The 19,991-nt window shown below is 38.2% G+C and overlaps 2 protein-coding genes across 2 annotated transcripts; one reads left to right on the forward strand and one right to left on the reverse strand.

Moving 5' to 3' along the window:
• Window positions 1-1,223: 1,223 nt before the first annotated feature.
• Window positions 1,224-2,153, forward strand: LOC148775699 (olfactory receptor 4C12-like). The gene has a single exon (XM_088843537.1). It carries the CDS (start codon window positions 1,224-1,226, stop codon window positions 2,151-2,153), a length of 930 nt encoding a protein of 309 aa, XP_088699663.1.
• Window positions 2,154-7,124: 4,971 nt separating this feature from the next.
• LOC148775700 (olfactory receptor 4C46-like) lies at window positions 7,125-8,063 on the reverse strand. The gene has a single exon (XM_088843538.1). It carries the CDS (start codon window positions 8,061-8,063, stop codon window positions 7,125-7,127), a length of 939 nt encoding a protein of 312 aa, XP_088699664.1.
• Window positions 8,064-19,991: the final 11,928 nt, after the last annotated feature.

The following is a 19,991-nucleotide window of genomic DNA, read 5'->3' on the forward strand; positions in this document are numbered from 1 at the left end:
GGAGAACTCATTTTACTCTTCACTGCTTTTGTTTTGCTTTCAGTTCAGTTCAGTTCAGTCACTCAGTCATGTCCGACTCTTTGCGATCCCATGAATCACAGCACGCCAGGCCTCCCTGTCCATCACCAACTCCCGGGGTTCACTCAAACTCATGTCCACAGAGTCGGTGATGCCATCCAGCCATCTCATTCTCTGTCGTCCCCGTCTCCTCCCGCCCCCAACCTTTCCCAGCATCAGACTCTTTTCCAGTGAGTCAACTCGTCGCATGAGGTGGCCAAAGTATTGGAGTTTCAGCTTTAGCATCAATCCTTCCAATGAACACCCAGGATTGATCTCCTTTAGAATGGACTGGTATTAGAGCAGTTACTTTAATTATATTCAGATATTTCTTGGGGTCCCATGATGTGTCAAAATACAATTCCCTATGTCTGCTTTCTCATGCATATTCCAATCAATTTAAAAGCACATAGTTTCAGCTTTAGAACTCTAAGACAAAACATGAAGATTATATTTAATTTCTAATCATAGAATTAGTTATGTAAGCTGTAGAAATTTGGAAAATACTCAAAAACATGGGAAATAAAATATCAACCATAATCTCACATTCAGGAGCAAATGTCCTCACTGTATTAAATTATTTTTCTTACCAATCTTCTATACATATGTTTTAACATAGATTAGAAAAGGATATAGAATTTTATAAGTGAAATTTTTGAATTTGAACTTTATTTTTAAAAGATGCATATAAAATCTGTAATATTTAAATGCTAATTCAATAAGTATATTCACTAAATTTTCCCCTATTTTTACATAATTTGTAAAATAGACTATTTTGTGACTTTTTAATTCATGTTATTTTGTGCATAAACTTTTAGATTATCCTCCAGAATTGCTACTTATTGTCCGAATTATTCCAATAAATTGATGTTTCATTAAAGTATTTCAGACACTATGGCCAAGGAAACTGAATTTCTTTCTTCTGGTTACTCTATGTCTTATAAAAATAGTTTGAGATCAGAATGAAAAAAGACTAGGTCAACTGAAATAACTTTTAAGATTCTGTTCCCACAGAGTTTTGGGAAAAGCAAGACTCATCTGTGACATTATCAGAGTACTGTTAAAAGGCAGAGTTTCAGTATATTTCACTTTTTTATGGTTCTTTTTTCTTTTCTTTTTAAGGCAAAGCATTCTTTCCTGGAATTTTTATTACCCACACCACATAGATGGAGAATGAAAGGAATGTGACCGTATTCATTCTAGTAGGCCTTACACAGAACCCCCAAATGCAAACAGTAGTGTCTGTGCTGTTTTTGCTCTTGTACATGGTAACCCTCTCAGGCAACCTGCTCACTGTGGTTACCGTTACCACCAGCCAGGCTCTGAACTCCCCCATGTACTTCTTCCTGACCCACCTTTCCTTGATAGACACAGTTTACTCTTCTTCTTCAGCTCCTAAGTTGATTGTGGACTCCCTTGAGGAGATCAAGACAATCTCCTTTAATGGGTGTATGGCTCAAGTCTATGCAGAACACGTTTTTGGTGCTACTGAGATCATCCTGCTCACAGAGATGGCCTATGACCGCTACGTGGCCATCTGCAAACCTCTGCACTACACGGCCATCATGAGCCACAGGCTGTGCCTCCTCCTGCTGGGGGTGGCCTGGACCGGAGGATTTCTCCATGCAACCGTTCAGATCCTCTTTACGGTCTGGCTGCCCTTCTGTGGCCCCAATGTCATAGATCACTTCATGTGTGACTTGTACCCTTTGTTGAAACTTGTCTGCACGGACACTCACATCCTTGGTCTCTTTGTTGCTGCCAACAGTGGGTCCATCTGCCTGTTAAACTTCCTCCTCCTGTTGATCTCCTATGTGGTCATCTTGCACTCCCTAAGGAACTGTAGCCGGGAGGGGAGGCGCAGAGCCCTTTCCACGTGTGTCTCTCACATCACAGTGGTTGTCTTATTCTTTGTGCCCTGCACATTTGTGTATCTTCGCCCAGTCACCACTCTGCCCATTGATAAAGCTGTTGCTGTCTTTTACACTATGGTGGCCCCTATGTTAAATCCTTTAATCTACACCCTCAGAAATGCCGAGGTAAAACGTGCTATGAAGAAACTCTGGAGAAAGAAAGTCACTTCAGATAATAGTTAAGCAGAATCATTAAACATTACAGATAGAAGTAAGAGAGGTACTTGCGTCCAAGCCTCTTGATGACTATATCGATCTAACAAGGGGATGAACAATACTTGCTGACAGCCACTTAAGCACAAGAAGTAAAGCTTGGGTTGGAATCCAGACTTACTGTCTCCCATCTCTCACTCTCCTTATCACAACTTAATGCTTCTTAACCAATAAATACTTATCTGTTAACAGGAAATCTGGAAATATCTTCAGAAGCTAAAAAGTACAGATCTGAGTTTTGAATTGGTCTTATTATGTAACATGGAGATGTGTTGGTTACTACTGATTATGAAAAAAAGTGCCTAATGATATTCCTTTACTTTGGACTCTGGCCTCAGTATAGATTTGTGTGTGTGTGTGTGTGTGAATTTTCTTGTTCATTAAATCTTGTTTGTATAGTAAAAGAAATACTATTTATGACATGCTTATAAGACTAGCATTGTATTATGTATTTTCCATATTTAGTTAGTTGGGGTGCAGTTAGAGAACAGAACAGAGTGATGTGAACTGAAACAGTTCACAATCAGTCATTAATTATGTCAGGGCGCTAACTATAAAAAGGGTAATGAGCTCTCTAAAAAAAGCCCTTTGACTGAGAAATGAGTATCCAAGGAAGGAATTCATTTTGAATGTGGGCTTCCTTCCCAGGCCAGGATTTCAGTCTTTTGGAGAAAGTGTAGATTTTGCCCATGGATGAAGGGATGGCATGTTTGACCAAACTTCAAGTTAGTGGAGAACTGAGATACAAACTTAGATATGACTCTTTGTCCGCACACTGTTTACCCGTTAAACACAACTCTAGGGTGTCTTTCCCAGACAGTCTGGACAGAAATGAGGTAATGAAGCTGGTGATATTTATTAAAAGAAACCTCACATGGTTTCCCATTGAGCATGATCAGACGGCCCCAGAGATGGCCATTAGTTCATCAACCTTAACAGTGATCTCCACTCACACTGCATGTCATTACCGATGCTGCTTTAACTGTTTTCTCTTGAAGTTCTGGTACTTATATCACAAGACGATTTTAATTATCCTTAAAACAGTTAAGATACTGTTCTTTCATCAGTTCTATTTCATTCTGCCTTTGCACCCATGTACCCATGTTCTCAGACCACCCTGCTGCCACCACAAAGTCATTCCCATATGTTTTTGTGCTTTGTTTTGTTGCTAATCACTGCTGCCAACAGTTGCGGGTATGCCAAACTACACTCACATTTATAATTTTTATGAACAGTTTTGATTTATGAAAATAATAATTGAAAACACTGGTATCTTTATGTTAAGGTACCAACAACATATTAGATAATAACTACATCATATAATTTGGCTTCTGATTTTTAAAATAAAAGCTTTTTCATATGTGAGGAAACCTATATAACGCTTTATTTTATTAATATTTAAAAATTAAACTTGGTACACACATTTCTACAGATCCTCATAGTTCTTTTTTAAAATTAATTTTAATCAGAGTATAGTTGCTTTACAATGTTGCATTAGTTTCTTGCTGTACAGCAAAGTGAATCAGTCATATATATACATATATCCCCTCCTTTCTGGATTTCCTTTCCATTTAGGTCACCACTGAATAGAGTTCTCTGCGCTATACAGTGGGTTCTTATTATTTATTTGTTTTATACATAGTAGAGTGTATATGTCAGTCCCAATCTCCCAGTTCTTTCCAATCCCCCTTCCCCACTTGGTAACCATAAGTTTGTTCTCTATATGTGTGACTCTATTTTTGTTTTGCAAATAAATTCATCTGTACCATTTTTTAGATTACACGTGTAAGTGATATTATTCAATGTTTTACTCTTTCTGACTTACTTCACTTTGTATGAGAGTCTCTAGGTCCATCCACATCTCTGTGAACGGCACTATTTCATTTTTATAATATTCCACTGTATATGTGTACCACATACTCTTTACCCATTCCTCTGCTGATGGATGTTTAGGTTGCTTCTATGTCCTGGCTATTGTAAATAGTGCTGTAATGAACACTGGGGTGCATGCATCCCTTCAAATTGTGGTTATCTCTGGATATATTCCTAGGAGTTGGATCACTGAATCATGTTATTTTTTTAAGGAACCTCCATACTGTTTTTCATAGTGGCTGTACAAATTTCTATTCCCTGCACATTTCATGGTACTTTGTCCTTCCACTATTTTATAATTTCTAACACCTTGTTGTAATTTTTTACTCCCTCTTGGGAGTTTTTCAATGGATCTTATGCTTTTTGAAGGCAGAATCCAGGTCTCTCTCTCTTTTATTTTTACCATTGCAACCCCAGCAACTATCAACGTCTGATACATACCGTGTGCTCAAAATGTTTGTTAGTTAATGAATTAAGACAAAAAAGAATAAAAGGAGTGAATTTGTCTTGAAATTGCTTTGTATGTAGACAGAGCCACACATTTTAAAAAACAACTTTTAATAATGAAATGGTATTGAAAAGTAAACAGGTTAACTGAAGAATATAGCTTAAAGAGCTCATATTAATAAGATAAAAAATCTTGCTGAGAGCAGGGAGAATATTGAGGTAAACTATTCGCTCATATGCTGAGAAGTGTAGTTTAAATTTCTTTCTCATTCTCAGTTTAAACAGGAATAAAAGCAAATTGTAGTTCCCTCTGAGGTCAAACGAGACTTTTCCTTGAAGTTGAATCAACTTAAAGTAGAAATGAGTTCCCTAGCCTCTAGTACTACTCTTTGGACTTCATCTTAGTGAATTTAATTATTCTCCTTTATATATTCACCCGCACATTCAATGTTGATCTTGCATATGATATTGTGCTATCTTGTGGAAACTATTGCTATATAGTCGGCATGTACTTTACGGTACTTTACAGAGTGTGACTGTATATGTCAAAAATAGAAATTCTTTTCAGACATCAAAATGTTCTTTTATTTGAGTCATTACTCTTTCTGGTGTGTTACCAGCAGAGCATGGGTTATGTGAGCAATACTAAATGGTGCTGAAGGCTACAAGGAAATTTGGAAATGGTGTAATATTCATTATCTACCCCTCAGAGGTAGACAGGACCAGTGTGTTTATAGCATTAAATAGTTACATACGTTAATATTGCAGGTACCGTGCGACCATCAATTGTGATGTATAAAAACAAGCACAATTATTAATGAAAAATTATTAGACTTTTAGTGATGATGATCCAATATATACACTGTTAAGCACAGGTCCTGGCTCAGTAAATGGTTAGTAGTACAATTATCTAAACATTCTGTTATCATTGCCTGGAAGTTCATTGAAGTTCAGGGCATGACCTGGGAAATTAGTCAATTTTGATTCCTAGCTTTCCAGTACATCTACTTTGATGGCATCCTCTTTATGACACTTTTTGATACTTTGCTTTTTCTGCTTCCCAGGTGGTGCCAGTGGTAAAGAATCCATGTGCCAATGCAGGAGATTCAAGAGACAGTTTCAATCCCCAGGTCAGGAAGATTCCCCTGGAGTAGGAATGGCACCCCGCTCCACTATTCTTGTCTGGGAATCACATGGACAGAGAGGGGCCTACAGTTCATGGGGTCACAATGAGTCAGGCGCTATTGAATATGTGTGTACGCACACATATCTTTATGCATACCTCCTTGGTTTATTATAGAGATACTTTGTTATTGTTCAGTTGCCCAGTTGTGTCCAGCTCTTTGCGATGCCATGGACTGCAGCAAGCCAGGCCTCCCTGTCCCTCATCATCTCCTGGAGTTTGCCCAAGTTCATGTTCATTGCATCAGTGATGCCATCCAGCCATCTCATCCTCTGATGCCCTATTCTTCTGCCCTCAATCTTTCCCAGCATCAGGGACTTTTCCAATGAGTCATCTGTTTATGCCGGATGACCAAAATACTGGAACTTCAGCTTCAGCATCAGTCCTTCCAGTGAATAGTCAGGGTTGATCTTCCTTAAGATTGACCAGCTTGATATCCCTGCTGTCCAAGGGACTTTGAGGAGTCTGGAGTCTTCTCCAGCACCGCAGTTTGAAGGCATTAATTTTTTGGTGTTCTGCCTTCTTTACGGTCCAGCTCTCACAACGGTATGTGATCACTGGGAAGACCATAGCCTTGACTATCTGGACCTTTGTTGGCAAAGTAATGTCTCTGCTTTTCAGCACTCTGGCAAGGTTTGTCATCGGTTTCCTGCCAAGAAGCATGATTTCATGGCTGCAGTCACTGTCTGCAGTGATTTTGGAGCCCACAAAGACGAAATCTGTTACTCAGTTCAGTTTAGTTCAGTTCAGTCGCTCAGTCGTGTCCGACTCTTTGCGACCCCATGAATCACAGCGCCAGGCCTCCCTGTCCGTCACCAACTCCCAGAGTTCACTCAAACTCATGTCCATCGAGTCGGTGATGCCATCCAGCCATCTCATTCTCTGTCGTCCCCGTCTCCTCCCACCCCCAATCCCTCCTAGCATCAGACTCTTTTCCAGTGACCTTTTCCCCGTCTATTTGCCATGCAGTAATGGGGCCGGATGTCATCATCTTAGTTTTTTAATATTTAGTTTTAAGCTGGCTCTTTCACTCTCTTCCTCATCAAGAGCCTATTTAGCTTCTCTTCACTTTCTGTCACTTGAGTGGTATCATCCGCATATCTGAGGTTGTGATGAATTATAGAGATTATTACTCGGTGGCAATAAATTCCATTATTTCTTTGATTTGTTATTAGAAGAAAAACCTGTGAATTCATATAACTGGTTGAAGCTAGTAAAGCTAAACCCAAATCTGGTAGAATTTCATGCATACGGAAAGAGCAGTTATGGGTCATTTTTCTCTCTTTTCTTGCACTCATTTCTGATCTACTCAATGCAGAATCTGTGATTTGTAGCAGTTAATTTTTTTTCTTTATCCCATAAGTATTCCTTGCTGAGATCATCCATGATGTCCTTTTGACCACTGCCTCTATTGAATCAATCTTGTGTTCCAAGCACATTTATTTATCACCTAAAATATCTTTCCTACTACACAATTTCCTAATGGCATTTTTCATCTGGGCATTTCTCAAAGTATAGATTAAGGGATTTAACATGGGAGTGATGATAGTGTAGAATAAAGCAACTGCTTTATCAATGGATAAAGTATTTGCAGGTCGCATGTACACAAATACACAAGGCACAAAGAATAAGACAACCACCGTGATGTGGGAGACGCAGGTGGAAAGAGCCTTGCGCCTCGCCTCTAAGCTGTGGGTCCTTAGTGAACGCAAGATGACCACATAGGAGACCATCAAAAGGAGGAAGTTTAAGAGGCAGATGAAGCCACTATTGGCAGCGACAAAGAGCCCTAGAGTGTGGGTATCAGTGCAGGCAAGATTGAGCAAAGGGTTCAGGTCACACATAAAGTGATCTATGACGTTAGGGCCACAGAAGGGTAAGCGGAAGATGAAGAGGATCTGTATGGTTGCGTGAAGAAAGCCTCCCACCCACACCACTCCCACTAGCAGTCCACACACTTGCCGATTCATGATGCTTGTGTAGTGCAAGGGCTTGCAGATGGCCACATAGCGGTCATAGGCCATCACAGTAAGAAGGATGCCCTCAGCTCCTCCAAAGAAATGTTCCCCAAAGATTTGGGCCATGCATCCATTGAATAGGACAGTTTTCCTTTCCTGGAGTGAATCTCCGACCAGTTTGGGAGTATTGACAGAGGAATAAGAGGCATCAATAAAAGAGAGATAAGCCAGGAAAAAGTACATGGGGGATCCCAGTAACGAACTGGCAGTGACAGCGACCACGATGAGCAAATTTCCTACCACAGTGATGATATAGATGACCAAAAAAACAGCAAATACGATTTTCTGCACCTTTGGGTTCTGGGTGAGCCCCAGCAGAACAAACTCTGTCACGTTGCTCCTGTTCTCCATGTGCTTCATGTGATGGGCAATTGCATTACCTGAAAATAAAACATATTTTATTAACGCACCCTTGGGTTTATCAAACTTCTCATTCTAATATACAATAATTTTAGAAAATTATATCAAGTATTGAATTCTTTTGATTTGTGTGTGTGTGCTTGTGTTGAAAAGATTGTGAGTTCTTCGTGAATAATCTCATTGCCTCCCAGGTGAAGTCTTTGTTAAGATTATAGAAATGAATAAGTTTTGTAAACATACAGGCAGGAGACCTGCTGTGTACACTTTCTCATTGCAGATGACTAAGAGCACATCACAGCAGCATCACATAGCAGCAATACATCCTGAAAAGGAGGTAGAAGTTTGATGTAAAGTCTGTAAGTGAAAAGCTGTAAGATTTTCATTTTAGCCTTTGGGCAAGGGGGATCATGAAAACTAAGAGTTTGGGTGAATTGGTGAACAGGAATATGAAGGGGAATCTTGGATGTTATTCTAGTAAAGATCTTTTGAAATGGCCTGCAGTTAAGTAAGGGGGTGGAAGGCAGACACAGGAACCCAAGTTGTATTAATAGACTGCTGACAATGATTGCATAAGGAGCAACAGAACATTGGTGACGGGAATTTAAGGAATGGATACGAGAGGTACTTAGAAGTAGTCATAATGCATGCTTCTTAAGTCCAGTAACTTTACAACAGCTAATAATGCATACTTCAAAATAATTGATTGCTGTGTGCCCAGTATAGTAGCAATTGTTTTGTACATAGCCCTTTTCATATGATAACAACCTGTGTGGTTGGTAAAATATCTTCCACTTTGCAGCTGAGAATGTAGTCTCAGAGACTAGTGTTAGTAGTCGTAATAACAAGGATGATATTAACTAAAACCTACTGACCACTTGGTGTGGGCTAAATGATTTTGCAGACGTTTGATATTTTAAGCCATAGTGCAAAGATGGTTACTGCTATCATTCTATACCTATTTTTATACATTAGAAAATAAAAGCATAAAAAGTTAAGGATTCTGTTTAGGACCAAGCGTTAATAAAGGGGAGGACCAAGGTTAGATCAGATTATACTTGTTAATTTTTTTTTCTCTCCAAATTCTTAACCCATGCTCTGATTCACTATGTTATAATAAACAATGTTGAACTAGTAATCTTTTTTCTGAGATGATTGTAATAATTATAATCATATTAATACTACTCTAATATTTCAGAGGCAAGTTTATATGGAGCAGTTTAATCAGTTCACACACACACACAACATAATAACATATTGGAACTCTCAAATGTTAAGAAAAATGTGGTACTGCTTTCATTGAAGAGCCCTTTTATCTTGGCCTCTCTCTTAGCCCCAAATATTTCCTCCTTTATCTCCTTACAAAATATGGGCTCACAGACTCTTCTGAAAAGTATCTAAAGTGATTATCCCAGTGGTTAAGTGTTTCTGTTTGAGAATTAGAAAAATCAGATTAGTTCCTGGTCCTTCTATTGTCACTTTCCTAATCTGGGTACATTATTTTAACACATTATATTCTGTTTCTTTATCTGTGACCTGAGAATGATATCCACCTCACAGGCTGTTAGAAGAATTATTTGAGGTGACATATATGACACACTCATTACGGTGTTTGGAATACACATAGCACTTCTATGAATTTTATCGTTGTATGTACAACTAGGAGATAGAAATAACTGACAGTTTGAGTAATAATATGACTTAACTTCACAGTGATCTCAGGAAGAATCATTACTAATTTTACCCTCAAGGAATCCCCCCAAACTCATATTATTCGTAATAGTTGATCCCTGGAAAGGTTCTCTATGCTTCTGCTGGAACTAACAGCTGATTATTTATGTCATTTAATATTCATGAATGTCTTTTGTTTGTGTGAAATGTAGTCTAATTTTGTTTTCATTTGTGATTAGTCTTCCTTATTAAAGGAGATATCTAATGCCAAAAGCTTGGTGCCTAGTGTCAGAGAGCTGGGTCCTACAATTTGCTTGATTTTTATGAGTCTCAAATTTTTCAACCATCAAGTTAGATTACGGATAACCATAAACGATCTCTTTGATAATTGGGATAAGGATGAAATACTTTATTACTGTATCTGAAAAGTGCTGAGAAATAATGAGCATAATACATGGTAAGTAACAATATTTAATAAGCAGCAGCACCATTTAAAAACTTACCTAAGTTGTCTTAGATGGTTTTAATGACGTTTTGGGGTTTTCAGAAACAATCTTATTTCCAGACTGACTGCTTCTTGTAATAGTTTATTCTCAGTATAAAATATATGTAACTTCTGGGATGTCATACTTAGGGAGATCTTATTCAGGTAATTCACTATCAAATGAAGAACTGTATATACTGAACATGTTCAATTTTTTTGTATGTCAAGTATACATCAATAAAATTATTAAAAAAGGAAGTGATCTTATAAGACTAAATCTTTACATCTATCCTTAAACTTCAAAATTTCTTCACATAAATCCTGTTAAAATATGTTTTCTGGTTTTGACTTTAGAGTGGATTCTCTTGAAATGCTATGGAGGAGTGACCTTAAATAAAGAACTCTGGTTCTGCAGGGCAAGAGGCAAGAGTGCAGAGGTCAAATGGCACTCTATCCATGATGAGCTTGCCCTAGAGAGGTGAATGACAACAAAAATGATTTTTGCCTTCTCCTTGCTACGTGTATTTAAAGAGGTTTCCGTAAGGTTCAGGGAGCTTGTCCCATAGCTGCTGTTTTCTCTCCAAGGAATTAATTATCTCTTTTGAGGAAAAGGCTTTGTCTTACAAGCAGGTTTTCTGGTGAGACATGTTTGAGAATTCCCCATTCTTGAATGGGGAAATTATTTCCTACACTTGGAACCTAAGCATGTGGGAATCCCCTTTTTCTATCTGGCCTGTTAAGAAAATTGAATGTGATGTGGATATCAGGTGGCAAATCTCCAGTATATGGAAGTGTGATGTAGTTTTCCCGTTGACTTGTATCACAAAAAGAGCTTCTATTTTCCTATCAATATTAAAACTTTTCTGGGAAACCACTATTGGATGCTTGAAAGGTAGATCAGCAAGGGCCTACAATTAATGGCGGACATTTATCTATTTCTGGGTCAGAAACTCAGATCACAATTCCCTCTGGGATTCATGAGCGGTCATTATGAAACGCTAGGCAGCGTTAAAACTGTGGCGAAATATCTGACACATAAGAATAAATTGCTAAGCAAGGGCAGGGGGAGCGGGATGAATTGGGAGGTTGGGATTGACATATACTCTACTGGGGTGTGTGTGTGTGTGCGCGCGCACGCGTATTCATGTGTGTGTATGCACCCAGCTGTATCTGACTCTTTGCAACATCATAAACTGCAGCCTGCCAGTCTCCTCTGTCCATGGAATTTTCCAGGCACAAATAATGGTGTGCGTTGCCATTTCCTACTCCAGGGGATCTTCCCAACCCAAGGATCAAAGCTGTGTTTTGCATCTCCTACACTGACAGGCAGGTTCTTTACCACCAGCCCCACATAACTAGCATGAAAACCTACTATATAGCTGAGGGGGCTCTACTCAGTGCTCTGTGATGACCCAGATAGGGAAGAAATCCAACAAGGAGGGGATATATGTGTATGTATGGCTGATTCACTTTGGTGTAAAAACAGCACAACATTGTAAAGCAACTATTGTTATTCAGCCGCCAAGTAGTGCCTGACTCTTTGCGGCCCAGGGACTGCAGCACGCCAGCCCTCCCTGTCCCTCCCATCTCTCAGAAAATAAGACATGACCAGTGTTTCTGTATCCCCATTATTTGGTAGTTTTGCTTTCCTTTTAGACCTTATATGAAGATATGTAGACACCAATTAATGTAGTTTTAATTATCTCCAGGATCATTAATGATGTTGAACACTTTTTCACTTTTTTATTGGCCTTTTGTATTAACATATCTTATTTTGTGAAGTTTCTTTTCAAGCTCTTTGTAAATTCTACAAATAGGAGCTCTGGGTTTTTTTACTGCTAAGTTGTATTTGTTCTTTATATATTGTAGATACAGATCCTTAGTCACATATATATGACATATATGCAAAATTTTCTCCAAATCTGTGGCTTGCATTTTCACTTTTAAGAATGGTGTCATCTGATGAATCAAAATTTTAAAATTTTGACAAATTTTAACTTTTCATTTGTCTTATGGTTCAGGCTTATTGTATCATACCTAAGAAATGTTAGTTTACCCCAAGGTCAAATTAGAATTTTTATTATTTTCATTACCTTTGACGCATTGACCTCTCATTCATTATGTGTTAAATTTTGTGTATGGTGTGAAGTAATGGTGAGGTTTATTTTATTTCTTATAGATGTCCAAATGATTCAACATAGTTTGTTGAAACTGTTTTCAACATAGTTGGTTGAAAAGTCCTTGTTTTTCCTATTGAATTACTTTGATATCTTTGTAAAAATTTATATATTTGGTCCTATATCTGTACATTCTCTTGTATGTTACAGGTCTGCATGTTTATTCTGTACCAGTGCAACACACTCTTCATTTCTGTAGCTTTATATAAGTTTTGATATTAAGTAATTACTTCAACTCATTTTTTGCAAGTGATTTGTTTCACTAGATTCTTTTAAATTTCTATATCTATACATATTTTGCAAAAAGCTTGTCAGCTTCTCCAAAAGTTCTGTTGAAATTTTGATTGGAATTTCATGAAATTTTTAGCATTGATATGGTAAAAATAATGAGGTTCTAATCCATGATATATCTCAATGAGTTTTACATTTAATTTCTCTCAACAATGTGATTTTGACCTTCATAAACAGGTATTGAGTATTTCAAAAGTTAATCCTCATATTTCATTTTTAAAAACAGTTTGGATATTGTATTGTAGATGATATGATAAAGGCAGAAATTAGCAAACTGTCTTCCAAAGTGGCTGTTGCATTTCCATTAGCAGTATATGAGTTGCTGTTGCTTCCCATCTTCAGGAAACAGGTAATAGTTATAGTAACAATGATAATATTAGCTAAAACTGAACACTTAGTGTGTTTAGTGTGTGTGCAGACAGTTGGTATTTAATCCTCAACGAATCTACTAAATGGTTACTACTATCATTTTCATACTTATTTTATACATTAGGAAATAGAAGCATGGAGAAGTTAAGAATTCTGTCCAAGACCAAGCAGCTAATAAAGAGCAAAGCCAAGTTAGGTCTCAGGTTATTCTTATTTAAATACTTTCCCTCCAAATTCTTAACCTATACCCAACATTGTTATGTTATGATAAACTAGTAATCTCCTTTTGAAACGATCATAATAATTCTACTTAATACCACTTCAGAGACAAGCTTTATGGAAAAAAGTTTATCAACTCACACACACACACACACACACGGTTACACACACAGACAAAATAACATTGAGTTCCCAAGTGGTAAGTGAAATTGGCCTGGTACTTTTAGATGTTCAATGAACACTGTTAAAAAAGAATTGAGGTTATGATTATAGCTTCAAGATTATCCATGTCACATACATGAATTCTAACCCTCTCATTCTCTGATCACAGGGATAGTAGAAAAAAGGTAGAAACATTTCATTGCCATTTTGGGAAAGGCTACTAAAATAAATTACTTCTCCCTTGAGGAAATAAACAGTGCTGGTTAATGCACTTGGAAAAAACTCATTTATGTTGTGAGAACTAAAGGAGTTGAGAAGGCAAGACTGTGAGGATTTCTCGGTGGAGCAAATTACAAAGGCAGTACTTCTCCCCAACACCCTCTGTGGCTAGACTTGGGGTTCTAGTGAAATGAGTGGAGAGCAAGAGAAGTCCCACAGACCAAAACATACAGCTCCGCTCTGAGCATAGATGCTCTGGATAAAAGCTTGGAATAATTGGCTTTGGAAGATTTCTCATGCAGGGAACATTTAATCAACTGCTATCTTGATAACTGGATTTGCTTTTCTACCTTAAAGAAAGAAAATCTGCCATGTTCTTAAGGTCCTGTGTTAGTGGTCTTCAGAGAAACAGAAGCAGTAGAATACACTCATGTGCGTGCACGTGCGTGCATACACACACACACACACACACACATGATTTAGTATAAGAAAATGGGTCATGTGATTATGAAATCTAACATATCGCAAGACCGGCAACTGGCAAGCTAGAGACCCAGGAGACCTGATGGTACAATTCTCATATGAATACTGGCGGGGTGAGACTCAAGAAGAGCTAATATTTCAGTTCAAATCTGAAGGCAGAGAAAAATCTCAATGTCTCAACTCAAAGGAAGTCAGACAAACAGAGAATTCGATCTTTATTAGTCTTCTTGTTTTATTTAGGCACTTGATGAGATCTGCCCACATTACAGAGGCAGGATAACCTGTTTTACTCAATCTATTGACTCAGTTCAGTTCAGTTCAGAGGCTCAGTCATGTCCGACTCTTTGTGATCCATGAACGGCAGCAGGCCAGGCCCCCCTGTCCATCACCAACTCCCAAACCCATGTTCATCGAGTTGGTGATGCTATCCAACCATCTCATCCTCTGTAGTCCCCTTCTCCTCCTGCCCCCAGTCCTTCCCAGCATCAGGGTCTTTTTGGTGGCCAAAGTTTCAGCCTCAGCATCAGTTCTTCCAATGAACACCCAGGCCTGGTCTCCTTTAGGATGGACTGATTGGATCTCCTTGCAGTCCAAGGGACTCTCAAGAGTCTTCTCCAAAACCACAGTTCAAAAGCATCAATTTTTCGGCGCTCAGCTTTCTTCACAGTCCAACTCTCACATCTGTACATGACCACTGGTAGTCAGGATCAGTTACCCGGCTGTCACAGTTACTGGTCTTTTCACCTGTTGATTCAGAATCATGGGAGACTTAAAATGGACAGAGAACAGTTTTAACTTTCTGTTCAAAGGAATCAGTGTTGTGTCTCTTGGAAAAAAAAAAAATCTCTTACTTTAGAATTAAGACTTCTAGGCCACCCAAGCATTGCAGGAACAGGAAATAAAATTTTTGCAAGTTCCTCAGGATAATAGGATAAATGTTTTGCAAATTCCTCAGGATACATGATTACTAGACCCATGAATCACAGCTATGGTACAAACAGACTGTAAATTTGATGCTTATTGAGGGCATATTGGTGTTCTGGAAACCTTAACTGTAGCTCTGTAAGGTATTGTCACCTATCTGGGCATGTAAAATTTTATTAATCCAGTTGTTTCTAAACTACTGTCAAGTTTTTCTTTGTTGTTTATAACTTGCAAATATTTCTTGAACTCTATCCTCCCATGCTATTAATGGGTTCAGTTCAGTTCAGTTCAGTTCAGTCACTCAGTCGTGTCTGACTCTCCGCGATCCCATGAATCACAGCACGCCAGGCCTCCCTGTCCATCACCAACTCCTGGAGTTCACTCAAACTCATGTCCACAGAGTCGGTGATGCCATCCAGCCATCTCATTCTCTGTCATCCCCTTCTCCTCCCGCCCCCAACCTTTCCCAGCATCAGAGTCTTTTCCAGTGAGTCAACTCATCGCATGAGGTGGCCAAAGTATTGGAGTTTCAGCTTTAGCATCAGTCCTTCCAATGAACACCCAGGATTGATCTTCTTTAGAATGGACTGGTTGGATCTCTTTGCAGTCCAAGGGACTCTCAAGAGTCTTCTACAGCACCACAGTTCAAAAGCATCAATTCTTCGGCGATCAGCTTTCTTCACAGTCCAACTCTCACATCCATACATGACCACGGGAAAAACCATTGCCTTGACTAGACGGACGTTGGTTGGCAAAGTAATGTCTCTGCTTTTTAATACACTATCAAGGTTGGTCATAACTTTCCTTCCAAGGAGTAAGCGTCTTTTAATTTCATGGCTGCAATCAGCATCTGCAGTGATTTTGGAGCCCAAAAAAATAAAGTCTGACACTGTTTCCACTGTTTTTCCATCTCTTTCCCATGAAGTGATAGGACCAGATGCCATGATCTTTGTTTTCTGAATGTTGAGCTTCAAGCCAACCTTTTCACTCTCCTTTCACTTTCATCAAGGGGCTTTTGAGTTCCTCTTCACTTTCTGCCATAAGGGTAGTGTCATCTGCATATCTGAGGTTATTGATATTTCTCCCAGCAATCTTGATTCCAGCTTGTGTTTCTTTCAGCTCAGCGTTCCTCATGATGTACTCTGCATATAAGTTAAATAAGCAAGGTGACAATATACAACCTTGACGTACTCCTTTTCCTATTTGGAATCAGTCTGTTGTTCCATGTACAGTTCTGACTGTTGCTTCCTGACCTGCATACAGGTTTCTCAAGAGGCAGGTCAAGTGGTCTGGTATTCCCATCTCTTTCAGAATGTTCCACAGTTTATTGTGGTCCACACAGTCAAAGGCTTTGGCATAGTCAATGAAGCAGAAATAGATGTTTTTCTCTTGCTTTCTCCATGATCCAGAGGATGTTGGCAATTTGATCTCTGGTGCCTCTGCCTTTTCTAAAACCTGTTTGAACATCTGGGAGTTCACAGTTCACATATTGCTGAAGCCTGACTTGGAGAATTTTGAGCATGACTTTACTAGCGTGTGAGATGAGTGCAATTGTGCAGTAGTTTGAGCATTCTTTGGCATTGCCTTTCTTAGGGATTGGAGTGAAGACTGACCTTTTCCAGTCCTGTGGCCACTGCTGAGTTTTCCAAATTTGCTGGCATATTGAGTGCAGCACTTTCACAGCATCATCTTTCAAGATTTGAAATAGCTCAACTGGAATTCCATCACCTCCACTAGATTTGTTCGTAGTGATGCTTTCTAAGGCCCACTTGACTTCACATTCCAAGATGTCTGGCTCTAGGTCAGTGATCACGTTATCGTGACTATCTTGGTCATGAAGATCTTTTTTGTACAGTTCTTCTGTGTATTCTCGCCACCTCTTCTTAATATCTTCTGCTTCTGTTAGGTCCATACCATTTCTGTCCTTTATCAAGCCCATCTTTGCATGAAATGTTCCTTTGGAATCTCTAACTTTCTTTAAGAGATCTCTTGTCTTTCCTATTCTGTTGTTCTCCTCTATTTCTTTGCATTGATCACTGAGGAAGGCTTTCTTATCTCTCCTTGCTATTCTTTGGAACTCTGCATTCAGATGCTTATATCTTTCCTTTTCTCCTTTGCTTTTTGCTTCTCTTCATTTCCCAGCTATTTGTAAGGCCTCTTCAGACAGCCATTTTGTTTTTCTGCATTTCTTTTCCATGGAGATGGTCTTGGTCCCTGTCTCCTGTACAATGTTACGAACCTCCGTCCAGAGTTCATCAGGCACTCTATCTATCAGATCTAGTCCCTTAAATCTATTTCTCACTTCCACTGTATAATCATAAGGGATTTGATTTAGGTCATATCTGAATGGTCTAGTGGTTTTCCCTACTTTCTTCAATTTAAGTCTGAATTTGTCAATAAGGAGTTCATGATCTGAGCCACAGTCAGCTCCTGGTCTTGTTTTTGCTAACTGTATAGAGCTTCTCCATCTTTGGCTGCAAAGAATATAATCAATCTGATTTCGGCGTTGACCATCTGGTGATGTCCATGTGTAGAGTCTTCTCTTGTGTTGTTGGAAGAGGGTGTTTGCTATGACCAGTGCGTTCTCTTGGCAAAACTCTATTAGCCTTTGCCCTGCTTCATTCCGTGCTCCAAGGCCAAATTTGCCTGTTACTCCAGGTGTTTCTTGACTTCCTACTTTTGCATTCCAGTCCCCTATAATGAAAAGAACATCTTTTAGGGTTTCCTAAATGTAGATCCTAAAATGCAAATTTTATGTAAGTGATTTATAAGAAGGGATTGAGTGAAGTGACTATGGTAGGGGAGGAAATGGTGTGGCCTAAACTAGTGTCTGGTTTCAGCTGGTAGTCATGAGAGCTCTAGAGAATACTTTGTACTACTGAACTGGTTCTATTTTGAGGCAAGAGATCAGCTGGTGGTGTAATTTTCTGTTCTCTTTTGGGAGTTTTTCAAAACTAAACTAAACTCTGAGAACACAGGGCTCTGATCTGTTTTTATTCACCAGTGAACCTCCAACAACTATCAGTGTTTCCTGATACTTTGGGTTCAAAATTATTTACTGATTAATGAATCAGAAAGAATAAATGGACAATATCCTGAAATTTTGTGTATAGATGAGATATTTTTAAAAAGCAATTTTTATTTAATTTTCTTTTTATATAGTTTTTATTGATATGTAATTCACATGCAATAAAATGCACCCATTTCAAGTACACAGTTTGATGAATTTTAACAAGTGAGTACGTCCATTGTACCACCGATTATACAATTTAAGAACATGCCTATTAACCTTTGTAGTTCATTCACCACCCACTGATGCACCAAGTAATCACTGATTTACTTTCTGTCACCTACAGATCAGCTTTGCCTTTCTAGAACTTTATATAAATGTAATAATTCAGTGTATTATCTTTTTCATCTGGCTTCTTTTATTCAGTATAACATTTTTGAAAGAGATCCATGTTATTGTTTGTAATTGGTTCACTTTTATGTGGGGTAATATTCTATAGTATGAATGTGCTATAATTGATTTACCTATTTACCTGTTAATGTGTATTCATGTTATTTCCAGTTTTTCACTGTTAAGAGTAAAAGCTGAATAACAGTTTTTAATAATAAGTGTTACTGAAAAGTAAACTGACAACCAGAGAAATGTAAATAGCTTTTATATACAGGATAATTAAATCTTGCTGAGATGTGGAAAACAAGATAAACTGTTTGCTCAAATGCTGATAATCTCAGTTCTGATTTCTTCCTCATCCTCAGTTTAAAGAAAAAAATAAAAACACATGATTCTCCTAAAGTTTTTGACTAGAAGTTTTCTTAGATTTTCAGTAAGATAGGAAAGAGTTCTCTAGACTTCAGCACTTTCCCCATATTTTATTGACATTTTACTTTACTTTATGCTTTTATTTGTTCATTCATATTCACTGTGGCCAGAAATTGTGCTACCTTATAGAAAATACATTGTATGGCAGGCAAATGATTTATGGAGTATGAATGAACATATTTAACAAATAGAAATTTATAGAACCTGTCTGATATTTAGATTTTTTTTTATTTGAGTCACCACCTTCTCTGATATTTTTTAGCCTAAGATGACGACATGAGCAATACTAAATATTCAGAAGTCCACAAGGAAATTAGGAATATGATGCAATCTTCATTATGTTGCTTCAGAAGTTCAATGGCCCATTAGTTTTGGAGCTTTAAAATGGTTGCACTCTATCATGTTATAGTGAACATGTTACTATCAACTATGACATATCAAAACGATCGTAGTATTAACAAAAATTTATTGAATTTAGTTAATGAACTACTATGTGCAATCTGTCAAGCACAGCTCCTGGCTCAATAAATAGTAGCTAGCAATTAGTATACCTTCTTATGATCATTGCTTTGCAGTTAAGATTATGGTCCGAGAAATCAGTCAGATTCTGATTATTGACTTTTTAAAAGAATTAATTATTTTCATTGGAGGCTAATTACTTTATATTATTGTGGTGGTTTTTGCCATACATCAACATGAATCAGCCATGGATGCACATATGTCCGCCCATGCTGAACCCCCTACCATCTCCCTCCCCACCCCATCCCTCTGGGTTGTCCCAGAGAACTGGCTTTGGGTGCCCAGCTTCATGCATCGAACTTGCACTGGTCATCTATTTTCATATGGTAATATACATATTTCAATGCTATTCTCTCAAATCATCCCAGCTCACCTTCTCCCACAGAGTCCAGAAGTCTGTTCTTTATATCTGTGTCTCTTTTGCTGTCTTGCATATAGGGTCGTTGTTACTGTATTTCTATATTTCAACACACACACACACACACATACATGCATTTATATACTGTATTGGTGTTTCTCTTTCTGACATACTTCCCTTTGTATAGGAAGCTCCAGTTTCATCCTCCTCATTGGAACTGACTCAA

The sequence above is a fragment of the Moschus berezovskii genome, chromosome 14 (assembly GCF_049115385.1).
Source record: "Moschus berezovskii isolate FMDL1 chromosome 14, NW_MosBer_1.0, whole genome shotgun sequence".
NCBI lineage: Eukaryota > Metazoa > Chordata > Mammalia > Artiodactyla > Moschidae > Moschus > Moschus berezovskii.

Excerpts from the sequence above, each read along its gene's own strand:
- LOC148775699 (XM_088843537.1), top strand. The coding sequence starts at position 1,224 with ATGGAGAATGAAAGGAATGTGACCGTATTCATTCTAGTAGGCCTTACA.
- LOC148775700 (XM_088843538.1), bottom strand. The coding sequence starts at position 8,063 with ATGAAGCACATGGAGAACAGGAGCAACGTGACAGAGTTTGTTCTGCTG.